Source organism: Microcaecilia unicolor, chromosome 8, assembly GCF_901765095.1.
Source record: "Microcaecilia unicolor chromosome 8, aMicUni1.1, whole genome shotgun sequence".
Lineage (NCBI taxonomy): Eukaryota > Metazoa > Chordata > Amphibia > Gymnophiona > Siphonopidae > Microcaecilia > Microcaecilia unicolor.
The window spans coordinates 71,969,680-71,987,549 of record NC_044038.1 but is presented as its reverse complement, the minus strand read 5'-3'; the positions used below and the strand labels follow the sequence as shown (position 1 = coordinate 71,987,549).

General features: G+C 47.9%; 1 protein-coding gene across 1 annotated transcript in view; it reads right to left on the bottom strand.

The window, feature by feature from the left end:
* CD79A (CD79a molecule) overlaps nucleotides 1-17,870 on the bottom strand; it is a 68,892-nt gene that overhangs the window by 34,501 nt on the left and 16,521 nt on the right. Inside the window, exons 2-3 of the mRNA XM_030212832.1 lie at nucleotides 16,244-16,579; nucleotides 12,862-12,980 (exon numbers count right to left, since the gene is read on the bottom strand). Coding sequence (XP_030068692.1) covers nucleotides 12,862-12,980; nucleotides 16,244-16,579 — 455 coding nt within the window. The remainder of the gene's footprint in view (nucleotides 1-12,861; nucleotides 12,981-16,243; nucleotides 16,580-17,870) is intronic.

Here is a 17,870-nt window from a genome sequence, read left to right as displayed (position 1 = left end):
GCTGTCAAAGGAGCTGTAATCAAAGAATAATGTGGAATAAACTGTCTGTAGTAATTGGCGAAACCAAGGAACCTCTGCAAGGCCCGAAGTCCTTGAGGCCGGGGCCAATCTTGGATAGCCTGAAGCTTAGCAGGGTCCATCTGAAGGCCATCGGCGGAGATAATATGTCCCAGAAAAGGAATAGTCGACTGGTGAAATGCACATTTCTCCAACTTGGCAAACAGTCGATGAGCCCGAAGGCGTTGGAGCACCGTGCGCACGTGCCCTGGATGATCCTGAGGAGAAGCAGAGAAGATAAGGATATCATCCAAATAGACAATAACGGATGAATACAGTAAATCCCGGAAAATGAAATTAATAAAGTCCTGAAAAACAGCTGGGGCATTACACAGGCCGAAAGGCATGACCCGGTATTCAAAGTGGCCTTCGTGAGTATTAAATGCAGTCTTCCACTCATCCCCCTCACGAATGCGGATCAAATTGTATGCACCTCGGAGATCCAACTTGGTGAAGATAACCGCCCCCTGAAGACGATCAAACAACTCAGGGATTAGAGGAAGGGGATAGCGGTTCTTAATCGTGATAGCATTCAGTCCTCGATAGTCAATACAAGGTCTCAGCGACCCGTCTTTTTTGGACACAAAAAAAAAACCCGCACCAGCCGGGGAGGAGGAGGGTCGAATAAATCCCTTGGTAAGATTCTCATGAATGTATTGCCGCATAGCAGCCGACTCAGTTCTGGACAGAGTATATAATCGTCCCCTAGGAGGCATCTTGCCCGGCAGTAAATCAATAGAACAGTCAAAGGGGCGATGGGGAGGGAGGGAGTCAGCCTCCCGTGCATCAAAAACATCTTGAAAGTCACTATATTCCTCAGGAAGACAAGCTTCATAAGGTCGAAGAATCCCAGGTGAGGCGGCAATGCTTCTAGGAGGAGGTTCCACAGGAGTCAGGCAGACCTCAAAACAACGTTTACTCCATTGACTGATCTCCCCAGTCGGCCAGTTGATGCTGGGTGCGTGTAGACGTAACCAGGGTAACCCTAGGATAACAGGATGGATAGCATGGGGCAAAATAAAAAATTGGATCTCTTCATGATGCAAGAGACCCACCTGCATCTTCAGTGGTGGGGTGAGCTGGGTAACAAGATGAGGCAGAGCCGAGCCATGAATGGACGTTACCTGCAGCGCGGGTCTACAAGGCACTGCAGGTTCACCCAGCTTCTTAAGAAGAGATGCATCAATAAAATTACCTCCCGCTCCAGAGTCCAACAGAGCTAAAGTGTTTACCCTGAAGTCATGCCAAAGGAGAATTATGGGCACAGAAATCAAGTTATCTGGAAGGAAATTCGAATGACCCAACGCCACCCCTTCCTCAGGGCTTGGGTCTAGGCATTTCCCGGCTTATTGGGACACTCCTTCACAAAGTGACCAGGTTTACCACAATAAAGGCAAAGTCTATGGTTTCGTCTATGGGCCCTCTCAACGGCTGAAAGACGATGTCTGCCAATCACCATAGGTTCTTCGGACCCCTCTGTGGTTGATCTTGACGCACCCTGAGGAGACGTGGGCCGTCGCCTAGGAGGAGAAGTTCTTCGAGGCGGACGCGAAGTTCCTTGTTCTCGTGCTCGCTCCTGGAATCGAACATCAATCCGGACACAGAGGGAAATAAGTGCATCCAATGTACTAGGAACCTCCCGACCAGCCAACTCATCCTTGATACGCCCGTTCAGACCTTGCCAAAAAATCGCCGTGAGGGCCTCTTGATTCCACTTCAGCTCTGCAGCTAGAGTACGAAATTGGATAGCAAAGGCCCCGACTGAACTGCTTCCTTGCTGAATACGCAGCAGTTCACTAGCTGCGGAGGAAGGGCGTCCCGGGACGTCAAACACCCTGCGAAACCTCCGCAAGAACTCTCCCAGATCAGACAGAAGAGGGTCCTGTTGTTCCCACAAGGGTGAGGCCCATGCCAGGGCTGACCCAGACAATAGCGAGATGATGTACGTAATCTTGGCTCTGTCTGTAGGGAATGAAGCAGGTTGCATGTCAAAGAGCATTTGGCATTGGTTCAAAAACCCGCGGCAGGCGGCAGGTGTACCGTCAAACCGGGGAGGCTCAGGTAGACGGAAGAGAAGCTGGGGTGGAGTTGCTCGGCTGGCACCAGTAGTCGGACTGCGCTGGGCCGACATCTGTGAGCATACATCTTGAAGGACTCCCGAAAGTCTATTAAGCTGGGCCTGCTGCTGTTGAAGAGCTTGGGCCAGGTCGGTCAAATCAGGCTTATCCGGCGAGCTCATGGCTTCGGCTTACTGTCAGCCCTAGACCCTCAGAAAGTGAGCCCCTGTGCCGAACGGAGTTAGGCAGCCGGACAATCCTGATCTTACCTGGAGAGTGAGGCAACAACTCCTCAGGAAGTCAGAGGAGTGTAGACACAGGTGAGACTTCCAGGGCAGATGAGAAGCAGGAACAAAGTCCAAGACCAGGCAAGCCTCAGAGCAGGGGACGAACCAGAGCACAGTCCAGGTCCAGGCAAACACAAGGCAGGTGGTAACAGAAGCAAAGTCCAGGTCCAGGCAAGTTTCAGGGCAGGCTGCAAACAAAAGCAAAGTCCAGGTCCAGGCAAGTTTCAAGGCAGGCTGCAAACAAAAGCAAAGTCCAGGTCCAGGCAAGTTTCAAGGCAGGCTGCAAACAAAAGCAAAGTCCAGGTCCAGGCAAGTTTCAGGGCAGGCTGCGAACAGAAGCAAAGTCCAGGTCCAGGCAAGTTTCAAGGCAGGCTGCAAACAAAAGCAAAGTCCAGGTCCAGGCAAGTTTCAAGGCAGGCTGCAAACAAAAGCAAAGTCCAGGTCCAGGCAAGTTTCAAGGCAGGCTGCGAACAGAAGCAAAGTCCAGGTCCAGGCAAGTTTCAAAGCAAGAGCAATCCAGGAAGAATCCAACGCCACAGAATCCACCAAAGCAGAAGCCGAAGCAATGAGAGTTCTGCTTTGCTGCTCCTAAATAGCCCTCCCCATTAGGAGGACCGGTAACAGCTGAAAGGAGGCGGAGCTACCCACAACCGTGACTCAACAGCCCCGGATTGGCCGGCCAGAAGCAGGGGGCGGAGTCAGCCGCGATCGGCCAATCCGGACGTTGTGGGGAGTGACATCGTTCCTCTGAGGCTCCGCGCCTGCAAGGGATCCCTTTCTCGGGGAACGCCGGCCCTGTCCACCTGGCCGGCGTCTCCCCGCCGCCACCGAAGCGGACCGGAGGGCCGGAGCAGCCCAGACTGCAGACAGGATCCCAGCGGTGCGACGCAGGGGCTTGGTGCCCGACCACCTCTCCTGGCCAACACTCCCTGCGACACCCTGACAGCGTGGCATGCCCGACGGAGAAGCGGCACAGGTGAGGGACGCGACATAAAGTGACCTCCTTGATGTGCAGGGATTCTGAACTTGTATTTACAGCTGCCATGCAGAAATGGAAATAGACTGAGAAGAGCAGTTTGAGGTGGTGTCCAGCCTGGGACACAAGACCTAAGGAAGAAGAGGAGAAAGGGGAAAGGAAAATGGGACTTGATAGGCAAAAGCCTTTCTGAGGGAATCTAACCTGTCCCTGCAAGAATTTAATGGTACATTAAAAAAAAATTCCTGTCTGCTCTCTGAGTTCAAGCCACAGCACTGCAGACAAGGAAGGAACGGAAGTTGGAACACTCTGGTGCGCACATGTAAAACTTCTCTGATTCACTGGCACTGTGTGCTAAGAGATCACCAAATGCACACGCCAGTAGTTCAGGTGACATCTGATGCTGGTGTCTATGTCAGAGCTGAGGTCTGCGCATCAGCCCAGGAGCAGAGAGGATTAATAGTAATGTAGTAAATGACAGGAGATAAAAACCAGAACGGTCTGCCCAATATTTTTTACTTTTGTACCCTGTGCTTTCCCACTCATGGCAGGCTCAATGCGGCTTACATGGGGCAATGGAGGGTTAAGTGACTTGCCCAGAGTCACAAGGAGCTGCCTGTGCTGGGAATTGAACTCACTTCTTCAGTTCCCCAGGACCAAAGTCCACCACCCTAACCACTAGGCCACTCCTCCTCATTATCAATTCATGATTAAATCAACAATGAGTGTGATATTATATACTTGATTATGGTCTTTCTGTGGCGTTTCTGGGACATAGACCATAGAAGTCCACCTGGCCCGATCCTTATGTTCCAACTGCTGGAGTTGCCCTCGAAGCCCACTCCAGCCTATTCATTTTCTCTTTTGCAGGACACAGACCGTAAAAGTCTGTCCAACACTGTCCTCATGTTCCAGCCACTAAAGTTGATGTCTAAGCCCTTTCCAGCCCATCTTAAACCAGATTGCCATATATGAGACACAGACAATACAGGTCTCCCAGCATCGGCCCTAGTTTATCACAGCCAGAGTCGCCATCTAAGTGTCACTCAACACATCCACACACATGCAGCCATTTAAGGTTAGTTTTTTTTATAACTTCCATTTTCTAATTAGAGATCCTCTATGTTTATCCCATGCCTTTTTGAATTTCATCACCATTTGTATCTCTACCACCTCCTTAATGGAGACTTTCCGCATCTGTGCTGTTAAAGCAAGGAGGAGGAGGAGACAGCACTCAAAGAACTTGGTACTCGGTAGGTGAGAGGCTGGCGCAAGTGCAGCATACACTTCCATGGGAACCCCGCAGGAACTGCTTCCGTCCCTGCGGGAACCCTGCAGGAACTGCTTCCATCCCCGCGGGATCCTTGCAGAACTGCTTCCTTCCCTGCAGGAATCCCGCGAACCCTGTTCCCGTGCAAGTCTCTAGTCTGGAGAGACCGACCAGGACAGCAACAGAGACTGCTCAGACTTCCAGCAGTGATAAAGCACAGAAAGGCAGGGAAAAACTGTTGACTGCTACTATTTATCATTTCTATAGCGCTAGTAGACATAAGCAGCGTTGTACTAAACACATATGAGACAGTCACTGCTCGACAGAGTTTACAATCTATTTGAGACAGACAAAAGGACAAATAAAGGATTAGGGAATTACTTATTGTGGGAATGATTAAAATAGTCATGGGTACTGAACAGGAGTTAAGAGTTAAAAGCAGACTCACAAAAGTGGGCTTTTAGCCTAGATTTGAATATGACCAGAGACAGAACTTGACATACGGTGAGGTAAGATAAAAGGAATGGAGTCTGGAGTTGGCAGTGGAAGAGAAGGGTACAGATAAGAGAGATTTACCTGATGAACGGAGTTCCCAGAGAGGGATGTGTGGAGATATAACAAGGATCTGCAGAATGAATGCACTTGTAAGTCAATAAGAGGAGTTTGAACTGTATGCAGAAACAGATAGGAAGCCAATGAAGCAAGGGCAAATCACTTAACCCTCCATTGCCTCAGGTACATATAACCTTAGAAATTGTATATGTAAACCACTTTGACTGTATTTACAGAAAGGCAGTATATCAAGTGTGGAAAAAACATAATATGAACGTAGCGACACTGGCGGAATTTAAGTTGTGCAGTAAGGCATAAGCAAAGTAGGCACATGCTTAGGGCCCAGATGTTTAGGACAGGCCCTGACAGATGTGTTAATTCAGTGGTTTCCAAGACAGATTATTGCCATGGTAAGTCATTTGTTGGCGGGTGGGGTGGGGGGGGGGGGGGAACAGAACCACAGAGGTCGTCTATTCTCCCTGTCTCTTGTGGATTGTCTTCCAATAGGCAGGAAGAGTCAGAAAGCTGCACTTCGTACGTGCTGTTTCCTCCTCTTTCAGTCATTCTCTACAATCAGATCCAGCTAAGACACTGTCTGTGGAAGTTTTAAAATGTATGTGTATTGGGACAATTTCTCCAAATGGGTTAGTTTTGCACATGCTCAAAATTATATATTGGCAAAACCACCAGATCATTGAATATTCGCATTAACGAGCATAGACACAGTATTGCACACCAGAGGGTAGGTGCACCCTTAATATCACATTGAGGGGCATAATCGAACAGAGACGACCATCTCTAAGGGCACCCATCTCTAAGAATATCCTGGCGAAGGGGCGGGGAAACCCGTATTATCGAAACAAGATGGGCCACCTTTTGTTTCGATAATACGGTCAGGGACACCCAAATCTCAAAATTTAGGTCAACCTTAGAGATGGTCGACCTAAATGTTGAGATGGTCGACCTTAGAGATGGTTGTCCCCGGTTTTCGGCAATAATGGAAACCTAGGACGCCCATCTCAGAAACGACCAAATCCAAGCCATTTGGTCGTGGGAAGAGCCAGCATTCATAGTGCACTGGTCCCCCTCACATGCCAGGACAATAACCGGGTACCCTAGGGGGCACTGCAGTGGACTTCACAAATTGCTCCCAGGTGCATAGCTCCCTTACCTTGTGTGCTGAGCCCCCCAACCCCCCCCCAAAACCCACTCCCCACAACTGTACACCACTACCATAGCCCTAAGGGGTAAAGGGGGGCACCTACATGTGGGTACAGTGGGTTTCGGATGGGTTTTGAAGGGCTCACATTTACCAGCACAAGTGTAACAGGTAGGGGGGGATGGGCCTAGGTCCGCCTGCCTGAAGGGCACTGCACCCACTAAAACTGCTCCAGGGACCTGCATACTGCTGTCATGGAGCTGGGTATGACATTTGAGGCTGGCAAAAAAAAATGTAATTTTTTTTTTTTAGGTTGGGAGGGGGTTGGTGACCACTGGGGGAGTAAGGGGAGGTCATCCTTAATTCCCTCCGGTGGTTATCTGGTCAGTTTGGGCACCTTTTTGAGACTTGGTCGTGAAAAAAAATAGACCAAGTAAAGTCGACCAAATGCTCATCAGGGACGCCCTTCTTTTTTCCATTATTGCGCCTATCTCTTAAGCACGCCCCAGTCCCGCCTTCGCTACATTGCCGACACGCCCCCGTGAACTTTGGTCATCCCTGCAACGGGAAGCAGTTGAGGATGCCCAAAATCGGCTTTCGATTATGCCGATTTGGGCGACCCTGAGAGAAGGATGCCCATCTCCCGATTTGTGTCGGAAGATGGGCGCCCTTCTCTTTCGAAAATGCCCCTGATTGTCTACAGTGCTCACATTCTCTAGAAGATTTTTCTGTTAGAGTTGTCGACAGTGTGACTCCTAGACCCCAAGGTGGTGACATCAACAGAAGATTGGTACAGTTGGAGCAACGCTGGTTATTCCGCCTTAAGTCCACAGAACCGCAGGGCCTGAATGCGAAGATTGATTGGTCTGCGTTTTTCTGAAATTACACTGACACAGTCATGTGGATCTTCTATTTACGATTTTGTGTTTTTTCTATTTTTCACTTTTTCATTATTGTTTTATTTTTCACCTGATCCCCGCGGGAACTGCAGCATTGGATTGTTTATCAGATGATTTGATGGCCGTCAAGCACAGCTGTTGGTCTTCTGACAGGCCTTCCAGTATGCATGCGCTGGCGCCCGATATATAACCGGCGCCTTTTTCTATGCTTTTGCACTGGAGTACTATAACCTTCAGCACCGCTGAGGTCGACTCGCCCGGCTTTTTGCTTTTTGTCTTCCTTGTGATTTGGTATGAATGACACTATAGGATAGTTTTTGGTGATATTTCATGCAATTTTCTGTTTCCCTGCAGCACCACTGCTGAGTCAGAATCTGCTTTGAGAAGATTGGTATCCTACATCCCCTGAAGAAGCCCTATGGTGAAACGGGTCCATTGGGATGCCCTGTTGTGATTACCACATGCAGCTAAGCTCAGCCAGTTAAGTTAAGCTGTACTTTCTACAATTTATACTTTTGTAGTGGGGAGCGTTTGTTGATTGCTTTCCCTTTTCATTTTTGTGTTTTTTTGATTTTCACACGATGCAATAAGAAAAACCAAAAAAGATTTAAAAGTTTTACACAACCAATCAGGTTGGTCGGGGGGTTTTGACCGATGATTACACAGAAGTATTGTGACTAGTTTGCCTCAGCCGCTCTAGTCTTAGAGCTTAGTGTCACCCTTGTCTGAGGTCTTTTCTCCCATTTTTTCACAATTTTTGAGTGTTGTTAATTTATACCAAGCAATACGCTAGTTTTTTGTTATACTGTTTAGTTTTGCACATACCATAACAGTAATGAACCTTACTAAGCCAGGGTATGTGGAGTTATAATCTCAGTCTCTCAAATTTACAGCTAATGCTCACCATAGTACTTGCATTGTGCCAAAGACAGCTTCTTTCTGGAATTCATAAGATGTAATGTGGACAGGCAATTTATCGAAGTGTGCTTGGAATTTCTTTCTGATCAAGCCTGTGGCACCCAAAGCGAAGGGAAATATTTCTGTATCTTTCTGCCACGTTGTTTTGGTCTCAGACTGCATTTCTTGGTACTTGAGGATCTTCCCTCTCTTCATGTGATTCACCGAGTAATCGCTTGGAACTGACACCTCTGCAGTGGCGTTCCTTGGTCGGCTGCCACCCGGGGCGGATCACCGCTTCACGCCCTCCCCCCGGGTGCAGCGTCGTCCATCCCCCTCGAGTGCAGCACGACACCCCCCCCCCCCCCGGGTGCAACGACACTCCTCTCCAGGTGCAACGACCCCCCCCCCCCCGGCACATCACCTCCAAGCCCGCACCCCCTGGGTGCATTCTTCTTATTTGCTGGGGTGCTGTTGGCTCTGCTGGTTCCCTGCTCCCTCTGCCCCGGAACAGGAAGTAACAGCAGAGGGAGCAGAGAACCAGCGGAGCCAACAGCCGCACGGCTGCTCCCTCCACCCCTCCTGCAGTGTGCACCCAGGGCGGAATGCCCCCCACCGCCCTGCCCTCGGTATGCCACTGCACCTTTGCAATTAATGCCATTCTGGTGTTTCTTTCTTTTACCACTTTATCCGGTTCTCTTGCATCCAGCTTTTTCTCTCTTGGGATAGGGATGTCCCAGGTGGTCGTAACCTCTTCGTTTCCACAGTTCTCTTATGGTCATGATCCCAATGTGTTTCTAGTACAGTGATATTGTAATGTTTACAGAGTTGCCATCAGCACTTCACAGCCAGTTATGATATAACTAACCTTTTCCAGCTCTTTCTTACAGAATCTACAAATGTCTGTTGCACCAGTTTTTCTATGCTTGTTGTAAACCATCTCATCCATAATTCACTGTCCTGGTCTGCAATAATCAATCTCTCACCCTTACGTTTCAGTTCATCTTAACCATTCAGGTGTCTGAACTTGATCCACATATGGTTTCTGGAGTAATACTTTATATTTTCCACTGTGTTTCTGCATTTGCCACTTGTTTGCTGATCTGATTCTTTAAAGAGCTTTTTTCCTTCTTTGTATATTCTGTTGGTTCCATTCCTTCTGCTCATCAGAATGCCTCCCAAATTTAATGACGGAACTAGATTCTGGAGGCTTGCTCTTATCCTTCAGCACCTTTTGTGCATTTGGATCTGTTGATGATGTTAAATATGCCTGGAGGCCTATGATGGTAGTTCTCTCTACTGTATATAATCTAGAGAACAGCCTAATATGCTTATGTGCCTAGGGCCCACCAAAGGGTTAATCCTGCCCTGATCTAAGGGAGCGTTGATAAGAGTGTGGATAAGGGTTTTAGTAGTGTGTTCAGAAAGGAAGGGACAAATTTTGATGATGTTATAGAGGAAGAAATGACAGGTTTTAACATATTTATAAATGATCTACAGATGGGAGAAACTAGTGAAGTAATTAAATTTGCTGACGACACAGTTATTCAAAGTTGTTAAATCGCAAGAGAATTGTGAAAAATTACAAGAGGACCTTACAAGACTGGGAAACTGGGCATCCAAATGGCAGATGACATTTAATGTGAGAAAGTGCAAAGTGATGAATGTGGGAAAGAGGAACCCGAATTATAGCTACATAAATCAAGGTTCCACATTAGGAGTCACCGACCAGGAAAGGGATCTAGGCATCATCGTTGATGATAGTTGAAACCTTCTGCTCAGTGTACGGCGTTGGCTAAGGAAGCAAATGGAATGTTAGGTATTGTTAGGAAAAGAATGGAAAACAAAAATGAGGACGTTATAATACCTTTGTATCAGTCCATGGTGCAACCGCACCTTGAATATTGTGTGCAATTCTGGTCACCACATTTCAAAAAAGACATAGTGGAATTAGAAAAGATACAGAGAAGGGCAACAAAAATGATAAAGGGGATGGGACGACTTCCCTATGAGGAAAGGCTAAAGTGGCTAGGGCTCTTCAGCTTGGAGAAAAGATAGCTGAGGAGAGATATGATTGCGGTCTATAAAATAATGAATGGATTGTAACGGGTAGATGTGAATCACTTGTTTAGTCTTTCCATAAATACTAGGACTAGGGGACACACAATGAAGCTACAAAGTAGTAAATTTAAAACAAATTGGAGAAAATATTTATTCACTCAATGTGTAATTAAACTCTGGAATTTGTTGTCAGAGAATGTAGTAAAAGCAGTTAGCTTAGCTGGGTTTAAAAAAGGTTTAGAAAGTTTCCTAAAAGAAAAGTCCATAAGCCATTATTAAAATGGACTTGGGGAAAATCCACTGCTAATTTCTAGGATAAGCGGCATAAAATGTATTGTAATGTTTAAGGATCTTGCCAGGTACTTGTAACCTTGATTGGCCACTGTTGGAAACAGGATGCTGGGCTTGATGGGCCTTTGGTCTGTCCCAGAATGGCAATACTTATGTACCTATGTACCACATTGACGAAGCTGACTACATAGTGCATTTCACAGGGAGATTCCAAAGCTGAAGCTTGTATATTCGCATGGTGTAATCGCACCACTGCATCAGTAGAAAGCTGCATAGCAGTTTGTGACTGCAGTGCAATCCTCTTGTGATTTAACAACTTTGAATAACTTTCGGTCATCCATAAATGTAATTACCTCACTAGTTATTCCCATCTCTAGATTATTTATAAATATGTTAAAAAGCAGCAGTCCCAGCACAGACCCCTGGGGAACACCACTATCTACCTACCCGTCTCCACTGAAAATACAGAACATTTAACCCTACTCTCTGTTTTCTATCTTTTAACCAATTTGTAATCCACAATAGGACATTACCTCCTATCCCATTACTTTCTAATTTCATCAGGAATCTTTCATGAGGTACTTTGTCAAATGCCTTTTGAAAATCCAGATGCACAATATCGACCAGTTCACCTTTATCCACATGCTTATTCACCCCTTCAAAGATATGTAATAGATTGCTGAGGCAAGATTTCCCTTGACTAAATTCATATTGGCTTTGTCTCATTAATCTATGCTTATGTTAATGCTTAGTAATTTTGTTCTGTATAATAGTCTCTGCCATTTTGCCCGGCACCAACATCAGGCTCACTGGTCTATAATTTCTTGGATCACTTCTGGAACACTTTTCAAAAATTGGTGTTACATTGGTCACCCTCCAATCTTCCAGTACCATGCTTGATTTTAAAGATAAATTACATATTACTAACGATAGCTCTGCAAGTTTATTTTTCAGTTCTATCAGTACTCTTTCCCTACATCTTTACCTTCTCTTGCATCTCCCCTCCCCCACACAGTATCTGCCCTGCTCTTCCTTCTCCCAGCCCCTGAATCAGCCCCCAACCTTTATATCCCATCTGCCCCTCATCAGACCCCAGCTCTCTTTGCTAATGCCTAGCATTAGATCCTGTCTCCCACCCTCATCTACAACCCCACTCTGATAGCTGAGCCCCCCTTTCTCCCTGCTTCAGATTTATAATCAGCCCCTTCTTGCATCTGCCGCTAGTGTCAGGCCATTTCTGTTACCCTAGCATATGTCAGCATCATCCCCCTTTTGCTATACCCAGCCACTTTCTTCTAGCCCTTGAATCAGGGCCATTTCTAAACTCCAGCCCCTTTCTCCCACCTGGCTCCCCCTTTTCAGCCCCAGCCCCCTTGTCCCACCCAGTTCCCCCATTTTCAGCCCCTTTTTCCCACCTGGCTCCCCCCCTTATAGCTCCCAGTTCCAGCCCCAGCCCTAGCCCCTTTCTTCCATCAGCCCTTCATTTAAAAATCATTTGCAGAGTGACGAGAGCATCTGTTTTCGCTGCCACCACTCTGCCTCCCTTCCATCAGGTCTGACCACCTGCACCACATCAGAGATGAACGACTTCTTGTTAAACTGGAAGTAGTTCATCTCTAACGTGATGCTGGTGGCCAGACCTGATGGAAGGGAGGCAGAGTGCTGGCAATGAAAATAGACGCTTTTGTCACTCTGCAAATGATTTCTAAATGCAGGGCTGGTAGGAGAAAGTGGCTGGGGCTGGAGCAGGGTGCTGAAAAGGTGGCAGGAGGAGGTGGGAAAAAAGGCAGCAGCGATGGTGCTTTCATGGCCTTCCCTTCCAAGAACTATGCTTCACAGGGTCGGTGCTAAAGGTAAGTGCCGAACGTTGGCACCCCCCTGCCGTGCTTACTACACTTCCCATGTAGCACTGGCACTGAGAGGTCTCTAAATGCTGAACACTACACTCTGCCAGCAGCAGTGGAGTACGGCATGGGGTGTGATACAGTAACATACATACAGTATACATAGTAGATGACAGCAGAAAAAGACCTGCACGGTCAGTGTGTCCTACTGGGAAGAACAAGTGCCACAGGGTGTGTTTCACTGAGAAGAGTAGTGCTACAGAGAGACTATGAGTACCATAGGGGGATATCTCACTGGCAACAGTGATTGTTACCAGGAGAGTGTGAGTAGTTCAGGGATTGTCACTCTGAGGAGGAGGGGACGTGAATACTGTAGGAGTGGTCTTGCTATGGGAGTGGTCTTGCTATGGGTGAAGGACTGTGAGTACCGCAGGAAGTGTTCTGCTGGATAGAGACTGTGGTTACAACAAGGAAAGTTCCTAGGTGTGAAATCTATGCAAGATTCACTCACTCTGAAGAGCAGGAAGGTGCCAGGGACCACGGCACAGATAAGCAGCAGAATGCCTTCAGCAGTGATTATCTTATTCTTGGTGGACTCTTCCAGTTTCAGGAAAGCTTCAGGAGCTGGTTCTGTAATGCAGAGAGAGAAACAAGGCTGAGAGTTAGTCCTGGGATAAAAGATGAAATTGGAGTTGGGATTGGGTAGGTAGGAAGGAGGATGGAAAGGAATGACAAGGGTGGTGTGAGAGCTAGCTCTGAGGCCCTGATACACAAAGGACTCCTTACATGGTGTTTAGCCCCAACCAGTGCATCCCAGAATGCACTGGGCAGGGCCTGGGTGCTACCATTTTGTTCCTGGCGGGCCCGAGGCAACAGGGAGGAGCAGTTGCTTCTGCCTCCACCTTGTTGTAAAGGTATAGGGAGGGGCGGGTAGGGGTTGGGTACAGGAGGGAGTGTGTGTGCACATGCAGGGGAAGTTCAATCCACTGGACCACCAGGGAAAATGTTTTTGAAAGGTTCAGGGGTCATGGGGGGGTCACGGTCCATTGGACCACCAGGGTAATTAAAAAAAAAATTCAGGAGGGGCACCAGGAGATGAGAGGTAGGAAGCACAATCAGGCAGTCTTTGCAGCTGCCTGCTTGTACTTCTCTCCTTTCCGACAGCTCCAGAGCGGCCATAAAACTTGCTCATTAAATTAGAGCTGCTCTGGAGCTATGTATCCCCTGGAATACGTATTAGACTACGAATGAGCTCATTGTAATACATTTGCATGGGGTTCTCATACCCCTTTGTGCATTACTAAGTACCTAAATGTTTGCTTTTGAGTGGCTAGAACCAGTCTAAAGCAAATGTTAATAGCACTTTGAGCTTTGTGCATCTGGCCCTGAGTAAGCCAGCACTGATGAGAGAGCAGGGAAAGAGAGGTCAGGGTGTACCTGGGATGAGAAATGGAGCTGTGAGATGATGTAGAGAGACAAATGATGGTGTCCCTGAGGCACAAACATGCAATGGGAGAGTGATATACTGAGAGGGAGGTGTTTCTGGAGTGAAAGTAGGTATTAGAATGGTAATGTAGGGAGAGAGATGTTCTTGGGCTGGGACTGGGAGAAGGCATGGGGTGATTAGTGAAAGAGATGTTTCCTTGAGAGCTGACATGAAGGGGGTGTTGATGCAGAGAGGGAGATAAAGACTGATACAGGATGGGCACTGAGGAAGGGAGAAATTACATAATGAGAGTTTCTCTAAAGTGAGATCTGAAATGGAGGGGGGTGGGGCTTATATAATGAAAAATGGTTGTCCCCATAGTGAGAACTAGCTCTGATCACTGCTCCCTCTAAGCCAGGGGTTCTCAACCCAGTCCTGGGGACACACCTAGCCAGTCAGAATTTAGGATACCCACATTGAATATGTATGGAACAGATTTTCATAGAATGGAGGTAGAGCATGCAAATTTATCTCATGCATATTGATTGTGGATATCCTGAAAACCTGACTGGCTAGGTGTGTCCCAAGGACTAGACTGAGAACCTCTGCTCTAAATTGAGCGGGAGTCCTCCAACTGCATTGCTGCCAGTAGGGGGTGGTGCTTCAATATTGTGTTTTCAATTGCTATGGACAGGTTGGTTACCTGGAGTCCTGCAGAGCTTGCCTGTCTTTCACCACTGAAAAGGTGATAGTGAAACAGCACCTCCCACTGGCAAGACTAAAGATGAACAATGGCTCTGATAGGGGAGGAGGCAGTGATACAGAGAGAGGAGCTGAGGGGTGAGAGCAGGCACTGGCAGGGGTGTAGCCAGACCTCACGGTGGGAGAGGGCCAGAGCCCAAGGTGGGGGGACACATTTTGGTCTATCACCCCCACCCCAACCGCCGCCTCGTCGCAGCCCTACCGCTTCCCACCCACTGCCGCAGCAAATACCTTTGCTGGCAGGAGTCTCCAACCCTCGACAGCTGAAGTGTTGTCCAGCGCCGGTCTCTGGTGCCACTGCATTGCTTCCTCTACTCTTTCTTCCCCTCACATCCTGCACGCTCCTTTTAGTGAAATTCAGTTTCACTAAAAGGAGCGTTCCGGACGTGAGGGGAAGACAGAGCAGGTCAGGCAACGCAGCGGTGCTGGAGACCACCATTGAACAATGCTTCAGCTGGCAGGATTTGAGGACCCCTGTCAGCAAAACCAGGGGTCCACAGGAAATTTTGGGGGGGGGGGGGGGGCCAGGCCCCCGTGGCCCCCACGTAGCTACGCCACTAGGCACTGGAAGAGTGAAGCAGAGTGCTGCTAAGAGGAGTCCTTGGGAAGAGAACAGGTAATGGGTGGGTAATACAGAATGGAAAGTGAAGAGTATCCAGCATCAGGGAAATTCTGTATAGGTTGCCCAAAGTTGGGCATTCGATTTTGCGTGTAGATCCAAGATCCGCATGCAGAGTAATTGGCTTAATTGGTGGTAACAATTAGTAACTAGAGTTAACAAGAGCTTAATTGTCAGGAGTTACACATGGGTCTGCCCTATGCCTAATTTTCATTGCATGCAACTTCAAAGGGGGCGTGGCCATGGGAAGGGCATGGGGTAAAGAATGTTCCCAGAATTTAGGCATGGTGTTATCGAATATCTGCATTTGAGCGTGTAACTGCCATTAGTTGGGCACAAGCATTTACACCAGCCTTTGGCAGGCGTAAATGCTCATGCCCAAAGTTACGTGCAAAATGTGTACCAAGCTAGTGTTCTATGAAGGCCGCACTGCGCGGAATTGTCGTTATAGAATACTAGCTTAGCGTGGATCATCTTAGCGCCTAGATCTGGACAATCTATACAGAATTGGACCGCATGTGTCTGAGCTGGGAGAGAGCAATGTCACGAGGATAAAATTATCTATGTGACTCTGAGGCACAGCTTATAGAAGAAACTGGAGCTGAGTCATGTTCTGACATCAGAAACCATGACTCTGCACATTAAGAGGAGGAGTGGCCTAGTGGTTAGGGTGGTGGACTTTGGTCCTGGGGAACTGATTCCCACTTCAGGCACAGGCAGCTCCTTGTGACTCTGGGCAAGTCACTTAACCCTCCATTGCCCCAGGTACAAATAAGTACCTGTATACAATATGTAAGCCGCATTGAGCCTGCCATGAGTGGGAAAGTGCGGGGTACAAATGTAACAAAAAAAATAGAGTGATGACATCAAAGTTCTTAGGTCACATCACAAAGACATATGAGCTCAGTGAAAAAGTAGTGATGACTCTGAATTGTTGTATTATGTAGTAATGATGTCATTTTGGTGTCAGAGTGATGACAGCAGTACTTCGTGCTGACATAAAAATGACATGGGGACTCGGGGGGTACAGTGATAATCTCAGAGTTCAGGGAAATGAAAGAAGTTGATGCTCAGATTTTGACTCACTCATGATTTGGAGGTAGGTCCCACAGGAGCTTTTAGAATGCACTTTCCCTGCTGACACACTGCACATATACACCCCAGAATCATTTATGTCCACTTTTTGGATGATGATTGTGGCAGAGTTTTTGTCGTGTTTCAGCTGTATCCTGCCTCCTGGCTGTTCTTCATGTGTCATGTTGACAGCCTTGCTGTTTTTGCAGTCGCACTGGATTCTCTTCCACGTGACCTCGATGTCCTTGGCAGTGGTATTAAAGCGGCACTCCAGGGTTGCATTATTCCCTACCTTGTATTTTACGGAGGTGGGCACTGGGTACACCGTTATATTACAGTTCAAAGGTTCTGTGGAAAGAACAAAGTTCAGAGCTGTTCATAACATTGCCACATTGCCTACCACATCCATATTTTCTGTCTCCTCCCCCCCCCCCCCCCAAGGGACAGCTGCCCTGCTATCTTATAGGCAAGAGCTGTTTTAGTGTTAAATTGAACCCAGATTCCCTCCTAATACCTCTCCTAAGCCATATGTACCACAGAGGGTAAAACCCCCCCCCTATTATCTAAATTGTACATTATGAATCAGTATTCATTGTTCGCAGATTTAACAAAGAACAAAAAAGGGAAAGGAGGATGGGATTAGATACACTGCCACAATCAAAGTGGTTTATGTAGAGAGTTCAAGCAGCGGCCTCGCGAGACTTCCGCAGAAGTGTTGCAAGGTCACTGCTTGAACGCTAGGCAGCCATTTTGAATTGGTGCCAGTAGAAAGACAGTCTGCAGACGCATTGGGCAGGAAAGAGGGGGCTCTTTCCTGCCCCGAAGAGGTCACTAGACCACCAGGACACCGCACTAAGGTAAAGGAGGGGAGGGGAGGGGTAGTGAATGGAGTCATGTGGGTCGAGGGAGGCTAGAAAATTGGGGAGGGGATCTACATGGGGGGAAGAGAGAGGGAATTTGGCTTTCTTTAGGGAGGGGTCAAAGTGATGGGGTGAGGTGGGGTATAACAGGGGCACGGCAGGTTGTGACAGGGGTGGGGTGAGCTTGTGACAGGGCTGGGGCAGGGGGGCGGGGCATGTGTCCTCTTTTTTTCTTATGGCAAATATGGTAACCCTAAGCTGCACTGTAAGGGTACTAGCAATTTTAGCATGCACTAAAAATTAGCACATGCTAATGCTAGAGACACCAGCAGGCTTATTTTTGAAAGAGAAGGGCGCCCATCTTCCGACACAAATCGGGATATGGGCATCCTTCTCTCAGGGGCGCCCAAATCAGCATAATCGAGAGACGATTTTGGGCGCCCTCAACTGCTTTCTGTCATGGGGACGACCAAAGTTCACGGGGGCTTGTTGGCATCGTAGCGAAGGCGGGACTGGGGCATGCTTAACACATGGGCGACCTCTGCTGATAATGGAAAAAAGAAGGGCGTCCCTGACGAGCACTTGGCCGACTTTACTTGGTCCATTTTTTCTTGCGACCAAGCCTCAAAAAGGTGCCCGAACTGACCAGATGACCACCGGAGGGAATCAGGGATGACCTCCCCTTACTCCCCCAGTGGTCACCAACCCCCTCCCACCCTAAAAAAAAACTTAAATATTTTTTTTGCCAGCCTCTATGCCTGCCTCAAATGTTATACCCA